The sequence below is a fragment of the Gopherus flavomarginatus genome, chromosome 25 (assembly GCF_025201925.1).
Source record: "Gopherus flavomarginatus isolate rGopFla2 chromosome 25, rGopFla2.mat.asm, whole genome shotgun sequence".
In the NCBI taxonomy this organism is placed as follows: Eukaryota; Metazoa; Chordata; order Testudines; family Testudinidae; genus Gopherus; species Gopherus flavomarginatus.
The window spans coordinates 13780715-13801967 of NC_066641.1; the positions used below are offsets into that span (position 1 = coordinate 13780715).

Genomic DNA, 21253 nt, shown 5'->3' on the forward strand with positions numbered 1-21253 from the left:
CTCATAGTCATCCTGCTATCAACCAATACCCCAAGGTCCTTCTCCTCCTCTGTTGCTTCCAACTGATGCGCCCCCAACGTATATCTAAAATTCTTATTATTAATTCCTAAGTGCATGACCTTGCACTTTTCACTATTGTATTTCATCCTATTTCTATTACTCCAGTTTACAAGGTGGTTCAGATCTTCCTGAATAGTATCCCTGTCCTTCTCCGTGTTAGCAATACCCCCCAGCTTTGTATCATCTGCAAACTTTATTAGCACATTCCCGCTCTTTGTGCCCAGGTCAGTAATAAAAAGGTTAAATAAGATCGGTCCCAAAACCGATCCTTGAGGGACTCCACTAGTGACCTCCTTCCAGCCTGACAGTTCACCTTTCAATACGACCCGCTGGAGTCTCCCCTTTAACCAGTTCCTTATCCACCTTACAACTTTCATATTCATCCCCATCTTTTCCAATTTAACTAACAGTTCCCCATGCGGAACCGTGTCAAACGCCTTACTGAAATCGAGGTAAATTATATCTACCGCATTTCCTTTATCTAAGTAATCCGTCACCTTCTCAAAGAAGGAGATCAGATTGGTTTGACACGATCTACCTTTAGTAAATCCGTGTTGCAATTCGTCCCAATTACCATTGACCTCTATGTCCTTAACTACTTTCTCCCTTAAAATTTTTTCCAAGACCTTACATACTACAGACGTCAAGCTTTTCTAATCTTCTGTTTCCCAGCTGTAAGTACAAAGAGATCAAATAGTGAGTTATATGGTTTGTTTTTCTTTTGTATTTACATGTATATAGTTGCTGGAGTGCTTTGAATTGTATTCTTTTTGAATAAGGCTGTTTATTCAATATTCTTTTAAGCAATTGACCCTGTATTTGTCACCTTAATACAGAGAGACCAGTTTTATGTATTTTTCTTTCTTTTTATATAAAGCTTTCTTTTAAGACCTGTTGGAGTTTTTCTTTAGTGGGGAACTTCAGGAAATTGAGTCTGCAGCTCACCAAGGAATTGGTGGGAGGAAGAAGTCAGGGGGGAAATCTGGGTGTGTTAGATTTACTAGCCTGACTTTGCATTCCCTCTGGGTGAAGAGGGAAGTGCTTTTGTTTCCAGGACTGGAAAAAGAGAGGGTGGACTCCCTCTGTTTAGATTCACGGAGGTTGCTTCTGTGTATCTCTCCAGGAGCACCTGGAGGTGGGAAGGGAAAAGATTTATTTCTCTTTGTTGTGAGACTCAAGGGATTTGGGTCTTGGGGTCCCCAGGAAAGGTTTTTGTGGGGACCAGAATGCCCCAAAACACTCTAATTTTTTGGGTGGTGGCAGCAGTACCAGGTCCAAGCTGGTAACTAAGCTTGGAGGTTTTCATGCTAACCCTCATATTTTGGACGCTAAGGTCCAAATCTGGGACTAGGTTATTGACAAGGGCTAGCAAGGGGCTCGCCTGCCACAGAGCAAAGCGGGGTCCCAGCCGCCAGCTCGGCCCACCCGCAGAGTTCAGGTTGGGCCTGGTGCTCATGGGGCTGAGGAAGAGGGGCACCTCGAAGGACAGTGCAGGAGAATACTTACAAATCCACTGCCTCATCCCAGGGCTTTTGTGCCCTGCAGAAATCCAGGTGACAGGAGGGAAACCAGCCCTCATCTGCCTTCGAAAGCAGCCTGCAATGAAAAGCTTGCAACTTGTCTGGCTGCATGCTCCTACACCACATCTGCATGCTCTCCCTGTGCGTCCCCACTGCCCGCACATCTGGATGATCTCCCTGTGTGTGTGCCCCCACTGCCCGCACATCTGCATGCTCTCCCTGTGCACCCCCACTGCCTGCACATCTGCATGCTCTCCCTGTGTGTGCGCCCCCACTGCCCGCACATCTGCATGCTCTCCCTGTGTGCGCCCCCACTGCCCACACATCTGCATGCTCTCCGTGTGTGCTCCTCCACTGTCTGCACATCTGCATGCTCTCCCTGTGCACCCCCACTGCCCGCACATCTGCATGCTCTCCGTGTGTGCTCCTCCACTGTCTGCACATCTGCATGCTCTCCCTGTGCGCCCCCACTGCCCGCACATCTGCATGCTCTCCCTGTGTGTGCTCCCCCACTGCCCGCACATCTGCATGCTCTCCTTGTGTGCCACCACATCTGCATTCTCTCCCTGTGTGTGTGTCCCCACTGCCCGCACATTTGGATGCTCTCCCTGGGTGTCCCCACTGCCTGCACATCTGGATGTTCTGCCTCTCTCGCCTCTTGTCTGTTTTATTTGCTTTCTCTCCACGTCCCCGCCCCAGCGCAGGGCCCAGCCTACAGATGGAACAAGGAGCTCACTGGAGTGCCAGGGCCCTTGATGTGTTCATCAGCCTGAGGAATAACCCAGATAAAAACCCACCGTGCCCCCAAGCCTCCAGACTCGGTTGAGCCGAGCAGCAGGATTCACTGACTCAATTAGAATGCATTTCCCATCTGGAAGCAAGTGACAGATCTTCAAATGCCCCTGAAGAACAGGATTTCATGGCCCCGCTGGGAGCCAAGGCCCAGTGTGAATCCTTTCAGTGCGAGGAAGAAAGGAGATGGAGACGAGCGCTCTCCCCTTTCATCTCCCAGATGCCAGCTCGGCCTTCAGAATCCAAAGCCTGCCTCGTGCCGTAATTAACTAGCACAGAGCTCGGCTCCTGTGTGTCTTCTGACCCCTCTGCCACTGCATCCCGCATGGGTCTCTGCACGGTGGAGGTGCCATTAGTGCCGTCCGTGCAGAGCGGTGGAAAATGTGCAAACTAGCGCCGTCCGGAATGGCCTGCAGCCCGCGGATGGGTCTCCGGGGCACGGGACTGTGACAGGACCAGCAGAGAGGACAGGCTACCCACCTAATTCATAGTCCTTGGCTGGTCAAGGTCAGGAGAGACAGCAGCCGAATTAACCCATTAGGTGCCACACAAACCGCAGTGCCCAACAGGTGAACATGAACTATGCTGGGGTCCAGGCTAGCTCTGCAACTGGCACACAACAGGGCACTGGGCAAGTCACCGCCCTGCTCCATGCCTCAGGTTCCCTCTCTGGAAAGTGGGTTGATGATCAAAGATGAAGGTGCAAACCCTTTTGGGAGCTTGACTCCCCACCCACACCTGAGTGAGCAGGGATGCCAAGAGACCAGAGGAGGGACACACGTCCCCTTGGGGGCTTTGTGGCTTAGCCCGGTCCCCAGTGGACAATTAAGTCTCAGTCAGCAGAGAGGCCAAGCACTGCATGGGCCATGGCGACCGACCTGCCCCTGTGCTCCCAGACGCGGTCGCTGCAGCACAGGGCCGAGGCACCCCGGGGAGGGAAACCTGCCCTGCTGCTGTGCTTGCTCTAGCTGTTTGGAAGGTAAACTGAAGCCTTGGCACACCAGGGCCACTCTGCCAGCAGCCACACGCTGGCCACACAACATTCCCAGGGAACCTGTAGGTTTTCCTAGAGGACATCACAGCACGGAGCCGAGCGCCTCTCCCTGTGGTTCCAATGAGCCATTGCTGAGGAATGTGGCCGCAGGCCCTTCCCTCCCCGTGGGTCGCCCTCACTCAGAGCCTGGAAGCTCTTCGGGGCAGGGACCATGTCTCTGTTTGGGTCTGTGCAGCACCTGGCCCAGTGGGGCATCCTGGGAGAAGCAGGGAGCTGGGAGAACCTCAGAGGTTTCTCTTCACAGGGGCTTGGGGGAACCTCTCTCATGGGGCTCACAATGCCTGGGAGCTGCTCCCACCCAACCAAGTTTTGCATTTGAAGAGCTCCCAGCAAAGGTCAAAACAAAACTTGGCCAAAAATGGTAAAAAAACCAAACCCTTAACTCTGACCAGCCCCCACCCCCAGCATCACCCCCCCCCACAAACCCCAGGGCCTCCCCACAGGCTCTGTCTTACTCAGCCCCAGCTCCCCCATAAAGTGCTGGTGCTCGGCAGGCAGGTGAACATTTGGGGAGTGTAATAAAAACCCAGGGGAGTTCCAGGCTAGCAGGAACCCCCCCGCAATCTCCCCATTTCATCCTGGTTCAGTCATTTAGAGTCCTCAGCAGAGCGACCTGCGGCAGTGAGCTCCCACCCCCACCCCACGGCAGATCCGTTCCTCATCCCCAGTTCTGCTGGGGCTTTGTGCTTTACACCCCTCTGCAGCTCCAGGATTGTCCCGGGGTTGGGCTGAGGAGCTGGGAGAAGCCAAGGGGAATGCGGCGCTCGTCCCAGCAGGGCAGGGTGGGGTGGGCCCTGGCACTCCCCCAGGGTACACGCTATGATTCAGCCTCTCAGTTTCGCTCCTTGGAGCCAGCGTCCAAGGGGAGCGAAAACGCCAGCTCAGCAGGGAGAAGCAAGTGCGTGGCTGGCTCCCAGAGCCAGTGCTGGGGAAGGGCGTCCCACTGCCCGCCCTGGGAGTGCGGCACCCGGCACAGGCACCAGCTTGCCTCCATGGGACGGTTACAGCAAAGCAACGTGCACCGCCCTGGCCCCAAGCCGCTGACACCGCGGCAGAGGGAGCTCCCACTCCTGTCCTGCTGCTAGCACTCGCCCCCAACCCCGTATGGGGCACGGACGGTCCCACCATTGCAGCAGCTCCCTGCGCCCTAATGCGGGGTGCTGCGGGTAACGATGAGGGCTAGCCCCTGACCACATCTCCTGGTCCTGCCTCAACCCCAGCCTTGCCTCTGACCCAGCTCCCCTGGCCAGGCCAGTGATGTGGTGGCCACCCTAACGCTCCCCATGTTCTGGGGATAGGCAGGGCCCTGCCCCCTCCCCTAGCATAGATAGGGCAGCCTCAAGACTGCTGAGGAGCAGAGAATAGGCAGCCCCTGTCCCCCAGTCTGCCCCATGGGCCCTGGAGAGCAGGAAATATTTGGAGCACAGTGGGCTTCACCTCCCAGATGGGCAGGTAACTGCTCTCCACCCCCAGCACCCAGGGCGGCAGCAGACTCAAGGGGAGTGCGGCTGGCAGAGATCACATCCAGGAAGGGGAACATGTCCCTGCAAGTGTGAGTCCCCAATATCAAGCTGCAGCAGAGAGACCCAGCTGCTCACTCCTGTGGGGAAGGGGAAGGCTCCTCAGAGCTGCAGCAAGCCCAGCAGGGCGGGGTGGGGCTCAGCACTTTCCCAGTGACTGCGAAGTTACCACATTTCCCCTCGGCCCGTTGAAAACCAAGCACCCAAACCAGAGGCCAATGCTGGCCCTGCTCCCGAGGCTGGGCCCTTGCTCCCAGCACAGGCCATGCTCCCATGACGGACCAAGCAGCCCACGTCTCCCAGGCCACTGCAGAGCCCCCAGGCAGGGGAGGGGCCATGCAAAGCAGGTGGGGCAGGGAACAGGCCACACAGGTTATAGCCTCCACCCAGGCACAGGTGAGTCAGATGTTTGTGAGTCTGGGAGGGGCCACCTCCCCTCCCCCACGCCGTGGCTCTCCCCCCAAGAGGGTGGCAAAGAGCCACCAGGCCTGCCTGTGCCCAATCTGCGCTGGGGGGGGGGGGGCCACAGGCCATGGGCCTCCTGCTGGAGCCCCATCAATTCCACAAGTGGCAAATCAGGTGGGGGCCCAACCTGTGGCCCCAGGTCCCTGGAGATCAGAGGGGCCAAGTGCCCAGAGCTGCCTTGGGACCGGCCTTCAGCTGGCTCTCACAGAGCACCCGGGAACGGGAAAACAAGTGTGTGTGGGGCCTACTGCACCCCCTGACTTGAAGTGGATCTCATTATATCCAGGGTTTAGTTTGGGTCAGTAGCTCTCAGCACCCCTGGTCTGGACACATCTGACACCCAGCAACGCCACTGCCTGGCACCAGTGCTGGGCCAGGGGCCCAACAGCCCCCCGGGAGGCTCGCAGCCAGCAGGGCCTGCAGGGGGAAGGGGCTGCCTTGTGCACCAGCCAGAAAGCAGGTGTGAAGAGGGTAAGCTCCTCTCAGCCCCAAGCACCCCAGCCCTGCCCTGCGGGACCCCTCCAGGGCCAGAGCAATTCCTGCCCTGCCCTGTCTCCCAGTGCTCTGCAGGGAGCAGCCATACTGCCAGCTCCTCCCAGGCGGGACCCCAGCATCTCTCTGGGCCCAGTTCCCCAGCATGGGGCAGTCTCAGGGCAGCGCTGCCTGGCTGCTAAGCACCAGACCTACTGGCTCCCTTTGCCCCTCTCCTAATGCTTTGGGTCCACGCCCCCAGGCTGCAACCCCAGATCCCACCAGGAGCAGGAGCCCACCCCACAAGAGCCCTCTGCTCCCTGCCTTATTCCCTACAGCAGCTCCTCCCACGCGTGGGGCTCCCTGACCCCCCTTCCCCAGCGAGCAGCGCGGCACAGTGGGATGCACCCCAGCCACAGCAACCTTCCCCATCTGCTCTCAAGGCTCACAGCGCCACCTAGTGGGAGCAGTGGGAACCCAGGGCCAGGCCTCAATCTCACACTGTTCTGCGGGTATGGGCAGGGGGGCCGAGTGGGGGGATAATTGATCTGTGGGGAGCTGAGTCCCCACCGCCGCCCCCCAGACAGGTGCTGTTCTGCCCCCAGCAGTCCCTGCTCCTGAGTAGCTGCCAGGGCTCTGGCATTCTCCAGTGGGGTGAGGTTCAGCCTCACACCCCTCTGCTTGTGTTCGCTCTCTGCTCCCTCCGGCTCTGCTGTGCCCAGGCTGGGTGATGGGGCAGGAAGTAGGGGCACCGTGGGGCCATGCTGCCAGGTGCATGTGTCCAGCAGCTAGTAGCACCGCGACAGCTCAGAGGTGAGACACTGGGGGGGAGGGAGGGGGTGCCCCCTTCGCTGTTAAGGCCAAAGGGACCATTACACCCGTTGTAAGATGAGGCCTTGAAACATAAACCCTTGGGATCAGAGACCTGGTATGAGGCCTCAGGAAAGGAACGGTCAAGGCTTTGTTAACATAAAGCAAAGTTCAGCTGTGAGCCAGAGACAGGCCCAGCTCGCAGAAGCTGGCAAGGGAAGAGCTGATGCTGCACAAATACAGATACCTAAAAGGTACTGGACAGATATAAACATGTGTCCTGATGGTACCAGAACCTGCCGATACCTGCACATTCCACACAGATATCAAGGATGGGGCAATGGGGAATACGATGGATAGCGCTGTTTGTTTGAACCAAGGTAAGAGGTGAGAGGCAGCACCGTACCGCGTAGAGGGGTTGTCCCTTACTACGTAGGGGGGTTGCACCTCAATATGTCAGGAGAGACGTGTAACTTGTTTGTACCTGTGTATAAGAATGCAGCCCTGGCGGTGTGTTTGTCTAGCCAAGGGGACAGTGGAGCGTCCCGCCACTGGCTGAGCCGGTTCATTGTCAGGGAGCACTGGCAGAACTGTAGACATCTGATCCAGGGAGCTAGAGACTGTTTCGTTTGACAATGAACCTGGCCAGGTGCCTTCGTACCTTATCGGAGTCTGTGGTCATTGCGGGTTCTCTCGTGGTCTGCTGTGTCAGCGATCTGCGCAGGGCCGGGGCAGCACACAGAGGGAACACACGCACGCAGCCGATTGTTATCAACATGGGATAGAGCAGAGCACCACGCCAGCAGCATCTGACAACACTGGTGACCCCACCATGACAACAGCTCCCATCGGGCCTGACCTGCACCACACAGACCGGAGAATCCCACCCAGCGATTCCTGCAATGAGTTCAGGGACTGGGGTAGGACAAGGGCAGGTCGGTCGCCATGGCCCATGCAGTGCTTGACCTCTCTGCTGAGCAGGGATGGAGCTGTCACGGTGCCCTTAAAACAACCCCCACCACTCCCAGCATGGATTTAAAGCCCCTGCGTGACGGAGAATCTGCCACATCCCCTGGAGAACCAGCACCAGCCCCTCTAGGCTCAGCTTCCTTGGTCCGGGGGAGGTAATTACAAATCATGATCCATTTGCCTCTCAGCCTGCGAGGAGGATTCCCAGACCACAGGTCCTTCTCCCAGCTCTTCTCAAATCCCACCTCCAGCCTGGCCCCAGAACCAGACCCGGTATCAGCTGAGGGCTCCCCACCCAGAAAGGGATCACAGCCCAGCAGCCGTGCAGGGAGGCCCAGGCAGCAGGGAAAGGACCCATCCGGATTTTATTAAAGTTTAGCACAAATATAAAAAGGAATTGTCCAAGGCAGGAACCATTAAATTAATGGAGAATAACCTCACCAAGGGCTGGTCTCGTGAGAGATGCCGAAACATTCGGGGTGGCCGAGTGCCACCAGGCAGCCCCAGCGCCATAGGCTGCCAGCTGCAGCTAATGTGCAGCCCCTGGACCAGGGGGCAGCTGCCTCCCTCGCCATGCAAGCAGCCACCACTCCAATGTAGCTCAGGTTACCAGTGGAACGAGTTTAGTGGGGCTCCTCCATAGGCCCTGAACTGCTGAGAGATTTACGCACACCGTAACCACCACTGCACAAGGCACCATTCGGCAGCATGCTGGACAAAAACCCAGGCTGGAACGCCAGGGGCTGCAGCTCAGGGTGGAGGGGCACTGGGGGCTGGGGTAGGACTGGGCCAGCAGGGGGCTGGACTGGGATACATGGGGAGAGAAGGGGATTTGCCCAGCCCCTGCCCACACTGTGTCTGAGCCTCACCAGCCCCCTCCACCACCAGAAACGGATCAAGACAACTGAAACCATGTCTGTCTCCATCTGCCCCTACCCTGCAAGACTGCCAGCCATGGGGAGGGTTACAGGCAAATCCCAAATGGCTGCAGCGAAGGTTCCCAACTGCCCCCAAACCACAGGGGGAATTTTCTCCTCCAGGCATAGCAGGGGGACGACACAAGGGGAGCGATAGTTCACAGAGCCACAAGGTCTTCACCAGCATGTGTGTTAGTGGCCCAGAGGGGCCATTTCCCATTCACCCCCAACTCGCCCCACCCAAGGAGCCTCGTTATCCAGCCAGGGGGTCCAGCCCAGCAGGGGCTGGTCCTGGGGTCCTCACATGTTAGCGGGAGGGGGGGCTCTTATTCAAGTACTGTGAAGTGAGGCCTCATGGGAAGAGCAGGCGACGCTTGGGATTGGTTCAGAGGTGCCAGAGCTCAGCCAATGGGATCGAGAGGTCCATGAATTATTTAAGAAGGTTTAGGCACAAAAGGTAAAGGCAGAGAGGTCCCGGCTGGTTGGGATCCCCGGGCACGCCTGTTTATACATGGCAGAGCCTGGGGGAGCCCCTCACCCCCCAGCTCCCACGGGGAGAGGTTATTTGGGCCATCAGCCCCCCGGCCCCTTTGGCCTAGACCCAGGTGAGATGATGGGCTGAGGGGCTGTCGGGGCAGAGACCTGGCTGCAGATGCCACTCAGCCCCTGTGAATGCTGCTCATCGGATCCTCTCTGCAAACAAAGAAGAGTTCCATTAGGGGTGGGCGCGACTGCATCTCGGGACACCGGGCTAGGAGGGTCTGGTCCCTGTTTCTGGGCCCGCCACGTCTCAGGAACTGCCCAGGGTAGGCCAGGAGTGCCAAGCACCTCCTCCAAGGGGACTGTCTCGGGCCCCCCTGGCCAGTGCCAAGCATGTGCACCGGGCTGCGGCTGGAGAACCTGGGGCACTGGCGGAGAGGAGAGCGGAGACTGAAGTGCTGGGCAATCCCTTCTGGGGGAGCAGAGCGTGAGCAGGGAGGCACGGAGTGCGGGCCATGCAGACGGAGTTTAGGCACAAAAGCAAAGGCAGAAAGGTCCTGGCCCATTGGGATCCCCGGGTGAGCCAGTGTTTATACACAGCAGAGCCTGCGAGGCAGCTCACGGCTCCCCCGGCCTGGATCCAGTGTCCTGCAGACCAGGCGTACTTCTGCAACTGGCAAACGCCACCTGATCCATCACCTGCTGCGTGGTCTGGAGCTTAGGGGCAAAGCTGCGGTTTCACCCAGGCTCGTGGAGCTGGGGGAGGGCTGGGGGGTGATAACACCCCACCCCCCTCAGTCGTCATGGGCAACGCCAACGGAAGCAATTCCCAGCTGTGCAGTATGGCGCCTGCCCCCTGCCCCAGGGTCTTGCAGCTCCAGGCCTGGCGGGGAGGGAGGCCGCAGTGACAGCCGTGGACAGCAGAGGCTGCCCACAAGCGCAGGTCATTGCCAGAGCCATGCAGAGGCAGGTCCGGCTGGGAGCTGGGATCACACCCGGACAGGACAGAGGCAGCAGGAAGCAAAGGGGGAGGGAGGAGAGAGCCCAGCCCTGCACAGACACCTGAGCGAGAAGGCCCTTGGGGGAAGCAGCCGCCCTGCAGAGGGGGGTTGGCCAGCCCGCAGACTTTGCTCTCCTTGCCTGGAGCAGGGGCCTTTGTGCTCCGGCGGGAGACATGGGGGGTGTCGGTTCGAGATGGTGACACCCCATGGGGAGATGGGGGTGCTCAACACCACTCAGGATCAGACCCATAGTGCTGGTGAGAGAGGCTGGGCTCCCCCCATGCCATCCCCCACAGCCTCAGCCCTGCCCTGGAGGGTCCTAGCCCGGGGCAGGAGGAGAAGGGCCTCTCTTGAAGGGGGCAGCCAGTGGGCGGCTCTAGTGAGGAGGCAGCCTTGGGGAGCCGATGGCCAGGCTGTGCTGTCACCCCAGGAGCCACCTGGGCTGTTGCTCCTCTCAGCTCCCTGGGCCCAGCAAGGGTAGTGGGGCTCCTGCTGCGTCCGTGGGGCAAGGGGAGACTGTGGCTGCCCTCCCCCTACCCCAAGCCTCACAGGCCCTGGGAGGTGGCGGGAACCTGCAGTCAGTAACCTTGGTCGGCTTTGTCCCCTTTGGACTTGGGCTCCTGCCACCACTCAGCGAAAAATCCCTCCTCGTAGTCGCCTTGGCCTTCAAACTCGCTGTCCGCGGGCAGGTCCCGCTCGTCCGGCTCCGCGCCCTCAGCCAGCTCCATCTGCAGCACGGGGAGGGAGAAGTCGTCATCGCCCAGGGCAGGCCTGTCCCCGGGCCTTTGCTCAGCAGAGCTGGAAAAGGCCCAGCGGGAAGGGGACAGTCTATCCCTCCCTCCATAGGAACCGGTGTGGGATCACCCCTGGACTGCACTCTCCAGAGCCCCCCTGGCAGGAGCCCGCCCCAGTCCAGGAGCCGGTGCTGAATCGCCCCCCACCCTGTTCTCCAGGGCTTCGGCAGCCTCGTTTCAACGGGCACTCCCTGCTTCTCCCCTGGGGAGACCTTTCCAAAGCCACCTGCTCAGCCAACGCCTTAGACCTGTTTGTGTCAGCGAGGTGCACAGGGCTCATTTCCCCCAGCACCAAAATGCAGCCAGCTCTGGGGCGGGACCTAGCGGCGCTGGGTGCTGCTATCAAGCAGCTGTTACTGAATCAGCACGGCCTAGGGCTCCCATCCAAACAGCGCCGTGGCACAGCCCTGCTCAGGTCCCCACCCAAAGGGTTCCAGCAGCAGAAAGCTGAATGGGGGGGCTCCTCTCACCCCAGCCCCCACCTCCATCTTCAGCAGCTGCCCCAGCCCCAGCTCACCTCGTCGTCAGCCTGCAGATACTGCTTGGCAAAGTCCAGCAACTTCTTCTGCACGGCCGTCTGGTTGTGATACTGCAGCGCCTCCTTGGAGGGGACAGGAGGGGGCACGTCAGCCTCACTGCCGCCCCCAGGGCCAGGAGCGGTTCCCAGGCAGAGCCGGCCCCTGGCCAGCGTGGAAAGGGTTAAAGGGTACCAGGACAAGCTGGGCCAGGGCAGCAGGGCACGCTCAGTTCCTGCACTCAGTTCATCCGGGGGTCCCTGCGCCAGGGTGGGAGGGGAAACCCCCTGCAGGATCCCCAATCAGCCACCAAAGTAGTTCCAGGCTTCCAGGAGCTGGGCTCACCTGCCCCCTCGGTTCCCCCAGACCCTGAGATGAGGGTTCAGCCTCCCCTGGAGCCGAGGGCTGAGCCCTGCCTGGTCCCAGGAGCCATTGATGGGCACCATGAATCAGTCCTTCCCATGGCGCCCCGGACCCCTCACCGGGCGGGGACTGAAGTCGTCGTCCTCCAGGTGCCAGCGCTCGCGGTAGAATCGATAATAAACCAGGTTCTGCTGCATCACCTCGTCCGCCGGGTCGAAGAGCATGTAGCTGGAGACGCTCTGCACCGCATTCTTCACGTCATTCACTGCACCAGAGCCAGGTGTGAGTGGGGGGCGTGGGGCACAGAGACCCCACACACACTGCACCAGAACCGGATGTGAGTGGGGGGCATGGGGCACAGAGACTTCCCCACTGCAAAGGAGCCAGGCACAGGGGAGTGGCGTGAGTGGGGGGCATGGGGCACAAAGACCCCCCCCACTGCATGGGAGCCAGGCATGGGGGGCATGAGTGGGGGGCCTGGGGCACAGAGACACACACACATACACTGCACCAGAGCCAGGCATAAGTGGGGGGTGTGAGTGGGGGGCATGGGGCACAGAGATCCCCCATTGCAAAGGAGCCAGGCATAGGAGGTGCAGGGCAGATACAGACACACCACACTGCGTGACAGCCAGGCGTGGGGGGAGGTGAGTAGGGGGCATGGGGCAGAGAGAGAACCCCTTTGCATAAGGACAAGGACCCCCCAACATGAGGCCTCTCTGATCCTAACCCCTCACAGCACAAGGGGCCATGGGGCAAGGCCCCCCACTCCAGACAGACGAGGGGCACCCCTCCCACAGCATTGAGGGGTTGTGGGGCAGGGCGACCCCCAATAGGAGAAAGGCTCTGAGCTTCTCAGGTGCTGGCTGCAGATGGAGGGAGCGAAAACAGGCAAGGGTGCATGGAGGGGGAAATCAAGCCCCTGCCCCCCGACTGCCCATCCAGTCTGCCCCCCCAGCGAGGGCCAGCGAACCAGGACGCGTCCCCAGGGACTCACGCTTGTAATAGGCGAACTGCAGGTAGTGGTACATGGTGGCCACAAACTTCTCCACAAAGTACCCGCCCACGTTGGGCGTCAGGTCGGCCTCGCAGTCCACCTTGCACTGCAGCACGTCCACGAAGTGATCTGGGAGGAAACGCCCGTCACGCCGGCCTGGCATCCCCAGGCCCTGGCCACCCTCGCCCACAGCCGCCAGCCACCGCTGCCCAGGAAGACGAGCCCCCCAGCGCTGATGGTGGGATAACCTGCCACACAGGAAAGTTTCTCCCTGACCCATCACTTATGGGGTGGCCTGTGCCACAGCGCACGAGGCTCATCTCTCTGCCGCGCCACTGGGGTTTCTAGGACCGGCCGGGTTGAACCACACCCCCCCCCCGTCCCCCCATGCTACTCTTGCTTTTCCCTCCAGCCAGGCAAACGGCCCGTGTCCCGACCCTTTACATCAGAGCGGCCAGGCCGGGTCAGACCAAGGGTCCATCCAGCCCAGTGTCCTGTCAGCCGACAGTGGCCAATGCCAGGTGCCCCAGAGGGAGTGAACAGAACAGGGAATCAGCAAGTGATCCATCCTGTCGCCCATTCCCAGCTCCTGGCAAACAGAGGCTAAGAACAATCCCTGCCTGTCCTGGCTAATACCCATTGCATGGACCGATCCTTTGAGGGCGGGGGGGATGGGAACTCCCCCCTCCCTGAACCCAGCAAAAGCGCCAGATCCACAGTCCCGGAGACAGACTCCTCTGCGCATCCTGGGAGCACGTGTAACCTAGGCAGCAGTAGGCTGAGCTCCCTGTGCTCCCCACGAGGGCCCCATCCTCAGCCCCACCCCAGGGGGCATCCGGCTACAAACAGACTGAGCCCTACCCCCACCTCACGTCACGCCAGGCCCCGGGGAGCCTCTGTGGAGAGCCACCTGCCCCCGGGGACCCACACGCATGTGTGAATGGGAAACAGGCGGCTCGGGGGACACAGAGGCTTCCATTACCTCTTGGCCATTTCTCCCCAGTACCCAGCAGCAGAGCCTGCCCCGTGGCTCTGCGAGGTGCCCCCACCTGCCGCAGGCCCAGGGATGGGCCCCCCACCTGCAATAGCCGGGTAGAAGTCCTTGAACTCCCGCAGCTCGTAGGCGCCCTCGCAGCCGGCCAGGCAGTTCTCGTAGGCTTTGTAATACTCTGCCAGCGCATGCTCCATGTCTGCAATGCTGCTCCGGAAATCCCCACTGTTATACAGTTTCACAGAGCGCACAAACACCGTCTGCAGGGATCGGAACAGCCCCGCGTCACGGGTGGGTCCCCGCCAGGCCCTCACCGCAGCGGGAAAGGGGGCAGATCCAGCCCCTCGGCCAACTCCTCCTGGTCAGCATGAGGGCCGGGGCTTTGACTGGGGCTGCCTGGAATTCAGCTCTGGGCAGAGGGCCCTGCCCCAGGTGAAGGTAGCACAGAATCAGAGACTCTCAGGGTTGGAAGGGACCTCAGGAGGTATCTAGTCCAACCCCCTGCTACACTGACCAGTCCCTCTTGATTTCTGTATCACTCGAGTTTCTCTTGAGGACTCAGTGGTTCGAAGCCTGGTGAGTAAAGTCATCACCGGCGCCTTGCGTTCTGCAAGGGCTGAATTCCCAGCAGGGGCCAGCTTGAGCACAAACCGCCCCAGCTGTCTGCATGACAGCAGCCCCCGGGGACGCTCCGGATGACAGCAGTGGGGACGGGACAGACATGAGCACAGCAGCCTCCTAGGTAACCCAGATCCTGCCCCCAGCGCGGGCTGGAGAGCACCCAGAATTGTCGGGCACTGAGCAGACAGCTGGTCCAAACCTCAATGCCAGCACAGCTGGGGCTCCACTAAGTTCTCCTGGTGTCCTGGGCCGGCAGGTCCCAGTGTGAACACGCTCTGCTGGGAGCTGCACACACCTACTCAAGGGCTGCATCTGGCTCCTGGCATCAGCCAGGGACCAGGCTGTCACAACCTGTCTCCAGGGGGTGTTCCAGCCTAGCTCCCCACCCCGCTCCGGAGACGTGGATTTCTGCAATGCTGATCGAGGAGCAGACAGGGCCTTCGAGCAGAGCCCGGGAAATACAGGTGTACCCTCAGGCAGTGAACACCTCCCTCCCCGTGGTCCTGCCACAGATGGGAGCTCACGGCACGATCTGGAGCACAATGAGCTGCAACCTAGGGCCCAGCCTGCCTCTGTCTGCTCCAGGAGCAGCCAGCGACGGGACAGGACCCAGCACGGCCCCTCCTGCTGCTCTGAAAGCAACAGCTTCACTGTTACCGCTGACCCTCATGGGGCCGAGGGGAGGGAGTGAGACTCAGACAGACCAGAGCCCACTCTTCAAACAGGTCCTGCTGGCGACAGGGTGGCCAGGGCCAGGCACAATGCAGAGATAATCCGTCAAAGCTTCCTCCCCCGATCATCCTTGAGGGACCCCAAACCTGACCTGCAGCCCCCCATTCCAGGCATGGTCACCCCCTCACCCAGCTCTGTCAATGTCCTCGCTCCTGGCCCACAGCTCTGCTGATGCCTCTCAATCCCAACCCGCATCCCCTAACCCCAGCCTGGCCCCCCGGGGACGCACTCACTTCGTAGGGCTGGGCCTCCAAGTCCACGAGGTACTCGTCCACGTCCAGCATGGTTCTGTAATAGTTCAGGTACTTCAGTGTCATCTCATGCTTGGGATTCTTCTGCAGGAAGGTGTGAGCGGCAGACACGGCTTTCTCCACCTTATTGGCCTGAGAGAGGGAGAGAGTCGCACGACATTATAGGCCAGGGTCTCTCCTGGCCATCCCAGTGAGCTCAGTCCCGGTTTCACGGCAGCTCCACGTGGGGCTCAGCGTCTCCACTCTGGCCAGTCACCAGCCCAGAAAATCCACACGGCTCCTACTGCCTACACCAAAGCTGGGATTTAGTCACCCCAGCCTAGGTAGCACAGCACAGTCCCACAGCCCAGACACAGGGCTTTATACTGACATGACTTCTTCCCCTTCCCACGGGGGGCTAAGCTATCCCAGGATAACACCATTATACCAGTCCAACAGCATCCACCACACGGGCTTGTCTGCTTCACCTGCACAGGTGCAGCGACCGAGATACAATTTAGGAGGGCGGACGCGGCCCCAGAGGCACTCGGCCAAGGGGAACGAGTGGAATTGCCGTGGCTGGAGAGAGTTCTAAGCAAGGATCGGCACCCATCTGCTGGTCCCTGCTTTCTAGGCCCCACAGAAACATCTGCTCCTACCGAGGTTCTGAAAACATATCCCCATGTGACATAGGCAAAGAGACTGACGCAGAGCCATGATCTCAACCCACCTCTCCTCAATCCCGGCCACTGTATTAGCCCCTAAACCATCCCTCCCCTCCTGGTGTTTCTTTCACATCCCAAGATCATACCAGACCGAATGCGGGAAAGCAGCTCTCCAGCACTCTGGTCTGGAATACACTGGCTCCTTTATCCGCCCCCGAGTGGCTGGGACACGCTCAACCCTCTTGTGCAGAAGGCAGAGCGGCATGCTGCTAATTCTCTGGCTGCTAACCCAGCCGAGCTGCAAGTGATCTCACGGGATCGCCGGGCCAAGGCGGCTGGCACAGCTAGCGATGCAAAAGGAGCCCAGCATGGGTCCAGGGACCTTTCCTGGTAGGAATCAGCCAATGCGGTGCTAGTGCTCGGCTGCAACTAGGATCAGCAGCAGCAGCCCTGGGGCCAATCTGCCCTCACCCACCCTTACCCCTCTGCAGCTCAATAGGAGCTGGAGCTGCTCAGCCCCTTGGCCAATCAGGCCACGTCTGGTTGGGTCCCTAAATATGGAATTTGGAGTCTAATTTTACCCTCTGGGGTCTAATTTTCAGTCAGGTTCCCAAGTGATTCTGGGGCCCAGGTGGCCACAGGTTAGGGGTGTTTCTCAGGTCAGTCAGGTCTGATTGCACCTCGGATTGTTCCTGCTCATCGGCCTATAGGTCCCCTGGCTGGAATCTTAAATGGCATTTCTCCACCATGTCCTACCAGCCGTACGGACGGCCCCAGCGTTACCAAGCCTCGGATTCTGCGGTTCCAGGCTGAGAGTCCCTCAGCCGGAGGTGTGGCTGCTGAGGCTGAGGGGAAAACTTTCTGTTAGCAGGAAGGACAGACTGTCCCGCTGAGCAGGAGCCTCGCGTCTTTGGCCTAGAGGAAACTAGCCAGTAACTCCAAGTGTGCCAAGTGCCCAAACAAACTGCTGCCTGCTGTCTGTCTGCAAAAGACAGACTCCTCCCGGCACGGCACACGGAAAGGGCAGCTTGGATTCAAACTGGGGCACTTCAAACAAGCCTCTCAAAGGGTCCATTTGCACTCCAGGAGCAGTGAAAACGTGTCACTCTGGCAATGGCCAAGTCACCCACAGCATGGCTCACACGATGGTATTCAAAGGGTCAGAACTGCAGGATCAGACCTAAGTAATCCTCCCAACCCCTCCCTGCTACCCCCCCCCCCGCCTTATTATCCCTGCTTTACAGATGGGGGAACTGAGGCATGGAGTGAGGCAACATGACTTGCCCAAGCTTGCACAAGAAGTAGGTGCCAAAGCCAGAAGTAGAACCGAGGGATGCTGACTCCCAAGGTCTTTGCTCAGGCCACTGGACTCCCAGCCTCCCCTGGCTTTGTGGGCAAATCCAACAGAAAGAGAAGCTAGAATTGCAGGGCAGAGAAAGGTGGTTGAGTGACTGATGGATCAGTGTGCACAGAGGTCTTCTCTAGCAAACTGCAAAGAAAGAAACAGTTTCCTTGTGTCTCCTCCCGTTTGCCCCCACCCCCGGGAAAACCCTTTCATCAGCCTGTTCAGATAACTCTTCCTGAGCGTGTACAAAACTGGGAGTCCGGGCGAAACCCTTTGATTCTCCCTTTTACCTTGTGCTCTCCAAAAGCCATTTAACATTTCTGCCATGTGGACACTACGGCACCCTGGGCCTGGGCATGCCCCAGCACTGGGGCTTCTGGGCAGTTCCCCAAAGGACCCCCCCACACCCCTCCACTCCAGCCATGCAGTCGGACAGCAGCACTGGCTACATCTGACCACGCAAAGTGAACATGCCCTTTCCCTTGGGCTAGAAGGGAAAACAGACTCTGGCCCAGAAAACACAAGTTTTGGAACTTTTCACTCACTCACTCACTCGAGCCCGTCACCCCAATCGGGGTATGGGCCGCCAACAACAGATCTCCAGAGTCCTCTATCCTGGGCCATTCATTCTAACTGGTTCCAGGTAGAGCCCATTTTTTTGCTATCAGCCTGAAGGTCACATCACCAGGTGTTTCTTGGACGGCCGCTTTTCCGCTTGCCTTGGGGGTTCCACCGCAGTGCCTGTCTAGTGATGTTAGTTGGCTGCTTGCGTAGTGTATGTCCTATCCAACCCCACCTTCTCCTTTACCTTCTCGGAATGGCAGGGCTGGAGCAGAGGGGGCAGGGCTGGAGCAGAGGCAGCAGGGCCGAGCTAACAGGGCCAATGGGCAAGTGAAACGGTAGGGTACAGCAGCCAGCGAAGGGTGCAAAACACTGATCAATCCCCTCCCACCCCCGGGCCTAGGATCCCTGCAGGTCTGTGCTCAGCAGCCATCCAGGCTTCTGCTGCTCCTGATACAGGGGACGTGGCATTTGCATTCCTCCTGCAAATCCAAGTCAGGGGGCTTCCTGGCTCCAGCTGTGGCGAGGGCTGGCCAAGGGGGTGGGGAGAAAGGGGAGGAAAAAGGGGGGGGGAGAGGAGAAAAAAAAAGACCAGAAGCAACTGGCAAAGCTTTTAACACTCCATCCTGGCGCGCACGAGCTACACACTGGTCCCAGCTGCTCACACAGAGCCTGCAGCTCCCGCTCCATGTGATGGAGTTGAAAAGCAGCACAGATTGTGAAAAGGAAACAATGACACATCACATAACACACACAGCTGCTGGCCAGTCCCCTTAAACCCACTGGGCAAAGCACTCGGAAACACCCCAAACGCCACATTCCTGCTCCGGCTGGGAAGGGAACACACCGAGAGGGCCCCACTGCACCAGAACTCCAGACTGGGGACCAGCTCACATTCACACAAGCCCACAGAGGCTAAGGGGGGAGGGCACCCAGGCACAGCCCAGAGCTTGGTCTCTGCCCGGCACCTGGCTCCTGTGGAACCCACAGATGCCAAGGGCAGAAGGGGCCGTGGCGATCCTCCACTGACCTGAGTGCCCTGCAAGGATTTATTATCTGATAAATGCCCACAACGTGCTCTGGGAGGATGAGATGCAGGGCGCAGATGTTGCCCCCTGCCTGGAGAAGCCAAAGGGCCCAGTCCTGCAAACCCTCATACGAGCAGTGCCTGAGACTCCAGGAGGCCAGGTCCGGCTCTCGGAACTGCGGGGCCCGATTCGAATACCCGGCGGCGGTCCGAGTCTTCGGCTACGCTGAGGCCGCAGGGGGTTCTTCACTTGCTCCGGGTCTTCCGTGGCACTGAAGGATCCCCCACCGCTGAAGTGCTGCCGAAGACCCGGACTGCCGCCGGGTATGTAAAAAATAATTTAAAATGTAAAAGGTGCCTACCTAAGGCACAGGGCCTGATTCTGGGGAATTGGGGGAATCGGCCTAAAGCCGGCCCTGCAGGAGGCCACTTGTGTAGGCCAATGTGAGGGACTGGGCCTGAGTCGGGGAGACACTAAGCAGGCAGGAGGCCCCAGGAAGGGGTGACAAACCAGTGAAACAACTTGGTGAGACAGGTATGTGAGAGAGGGGCCAAGAGACAGAGCAGGAGCCCTGGGGCGGGCAGGCTTCCAGACACCGGGGCACATACAGGGTGACCAGACGTCTCGATTTTATAGGGACAGTCCCGATAGTTGGGGCTTTGTCTTATATAGGTGCCAGGAGCGGCGCCAGGGTTTTTGGTGCCCTAGGCGGGGGTCCTTCCGCGCTCCCGGTCGTTGGGGGCAATTCTGTAGCAGTTGGGTCCTTCCACGCTCCGGGTCTTCGGCGGCTATTCTGCGGCGGGTCCCGGAGCGAGTGAAGGACCTGCCGCAGAATTGCCGCCGAAGACTCAGAGCGCGGAAGAACTCTCCGCCGCCGAATTGCCGCCGAGAGTGGCAAAATGCCGCACCCCCAAATCCTAGTGCCGGTCGCCTAAATGGAAGCGCTGGCCCTGACAGGTGCCTATTCCCCCCACCCTTGCCCGCTTTTTCACCCTTGCTGGCTGGTCACATCCCTCGCAGCCCGCTTTGAAAATGGATCCCAGTCCCCCCCCCCACCCCCAAAACACTAACAGCTGTGGCTCCAGCTCCCTGAGGTGCAGAGCTCAGCGGGGACGGTTCAACCCCGCACCCACGCGAGTCAGTGGCGCCCACGGAACTGGACAGTGCGCGGAGCTGGCGCCACCCCCCCTGCGCGCAGCCTGCGCCCCGGCTCACCTTGAAGAGCGCGTAGTGCAGGTACTGGTAGGGTGCGCGGCGCTGGAAGTCGCGCAGGGTCTCGGCCGGAGGGTAGCGGAGCTGGAAGACGGGCAGGCCGCGCTTGCACCTCCGCAGGCAGGCGGCGCGCTGCAGGACGTGCCCGAAGAGCTCCAGCTCCCGGCCCCACTCCTCCTCCTCCTCCTCCTGCGCGGCCGCGGGCTGCGCGCCGCCCCCCGCGCACTCCCGGTGGCAGTGCGCCTCGCTGTCCCGCAGCAGGCGGTGCAGGCGCAGGCTGGCCTCCAGCCCGCGGGCGCTCTCCTTCCAGCGCTCCCCCTCGTACTGCTCCAGCGCCGCGGCGTAGGCGCTCTGCAGCGGCACTAGCTCGGAGCGCGGGAAGCCGCGGAAGCTGTACTCCTCGTACTGCGCGGCCGCGGCCGCCACGAGCAGCAGCAGCAGCCGCGGGCCGCCCCGCTCCATGCCCGCCCGGCTCCTCGGCGCGGCGCAGCGCAGCGCCGCACGCAGTGGAAAGAGCTGCCCAGCCTGGGGGACCATCCGGCGTCTCGCCTGGGGAAAGGCGGGGAGTGCAGGAGGCCGGGCCAGGCGGATCCGCGGGGTCTTAGTGCTGCCTCGCCAGCAGCTGGCGGCTGCGCCTTGCACCAGTGTGTGCCTTGCACGAGCTTGTGCCTTGCACACTTTATGCTCCTGCCCTGGCTGGGTGAAACCCTGGCCCCACTGTAGGCAATGGGATTGTGGCCACTGATGTCTGTGGCACCAGGATCTCGCCCACACCCGTTTCTCCCTGGCACTGTGCCCTGGACACTGAGTGCAGGACTGGTGCTAGCCCACTGGGGCCCTAAGCAGAAATATCCCCCCCCAACACACACTAATAATCCATAGGGGCCCCCCTTGAGCCACCGGGGCCCTAAGGCATTGCTCAGTCTCCTTATGGCTAGCGCCGGCTCTGATTGAGCATGTGTTAGAGGGGATGTTTGCATGGCTGAGGCACCATGGTGCAGCCCTCCCAGCCAGTCATGCCCAAGGAACAGGCTTGTGGCACTGGGAAAGCCCCCGCTGGCTGGTGGGGCCAGGCAGTAACTGGGATCCTGTTCTATTACTCCCCTTATTACGCTGCCGTGTGAGAGACGACGCTGTGCT

The 21253-nt window shown here is 60.0% G+C and overlaps 1 protein-coding gene across 2 annotated transcripts; it reads right to left on the reverse strand.

The window, feature by feature from the left end:
- Nucleotides 1-8020: 8020 nt before the first annotated feature.
- On the reverse strand, nucleotides 8021-20603 carry P3H4 (prolyl 3-hydroxylase family member 4 (inactive)). 2 transcript variants are annotated; one of them, XM_050934539.1, is made up of 8 exons: nucleotides 20117-20603; nucleotides 15306-15455; nucleotides 13808-13979; nucleotides 12729-12857; nucleotides 11851-11996; nucleotides 11371-11454; nucleotides 10646-10787; nucleotides 8021-8312 (listed from the first exon to the last, which is right to left on the reverse strand). In XM_050934539.1, exons 1-8 carry the CDS (start codon nucleotides 20573-20575, stop codon nucleotides 8263-8265), a joined length of 1332 nt encoding a protein of 443 aa, XP_050790496.1. In that variant the 5' UTR covers nucleotides 20576-20603; the 3' UTR covers nucleotides 8021-8262. The 2 variants fall into 2 exon arrangements, with proteins under 2 accessions (XP_050790496.1, XP_050790497.1); XM_050934540.1 differs by lacking the exon at nucleotides 8021-8312 and adding an exon at nucleotides 9000-9271.
- Between the last annotated feature and the right edge of the window lie 650 nt (nucleotides 20604-21253).

Bases quoted from the DNA above. Each gene is read 5' to 3' on its own strand.
- P3H4 (XM_050934539.1), bottom strand. From the start codon at position 20,575: ATGGAGCGGGGCGGCCCGCGGCTGCTGCTGCTGCTCGTGGCGGCCGCG. The intron at 13,980-15,305 runs GTGAGTGCGTCC...CGATCCCTGCAG, and splicing joins TGGAGGCCCAGCCCTACGAA to ACGGTGTTTGTGCGCTCTGT. The intron at 11,997-12,728 runs GTGAGTCCCTGG...GCTCTGGTGCAG, and splicing joins GCAGTTCGCCTATTACAAGC to TGAATGACGTGAAGAATGCG.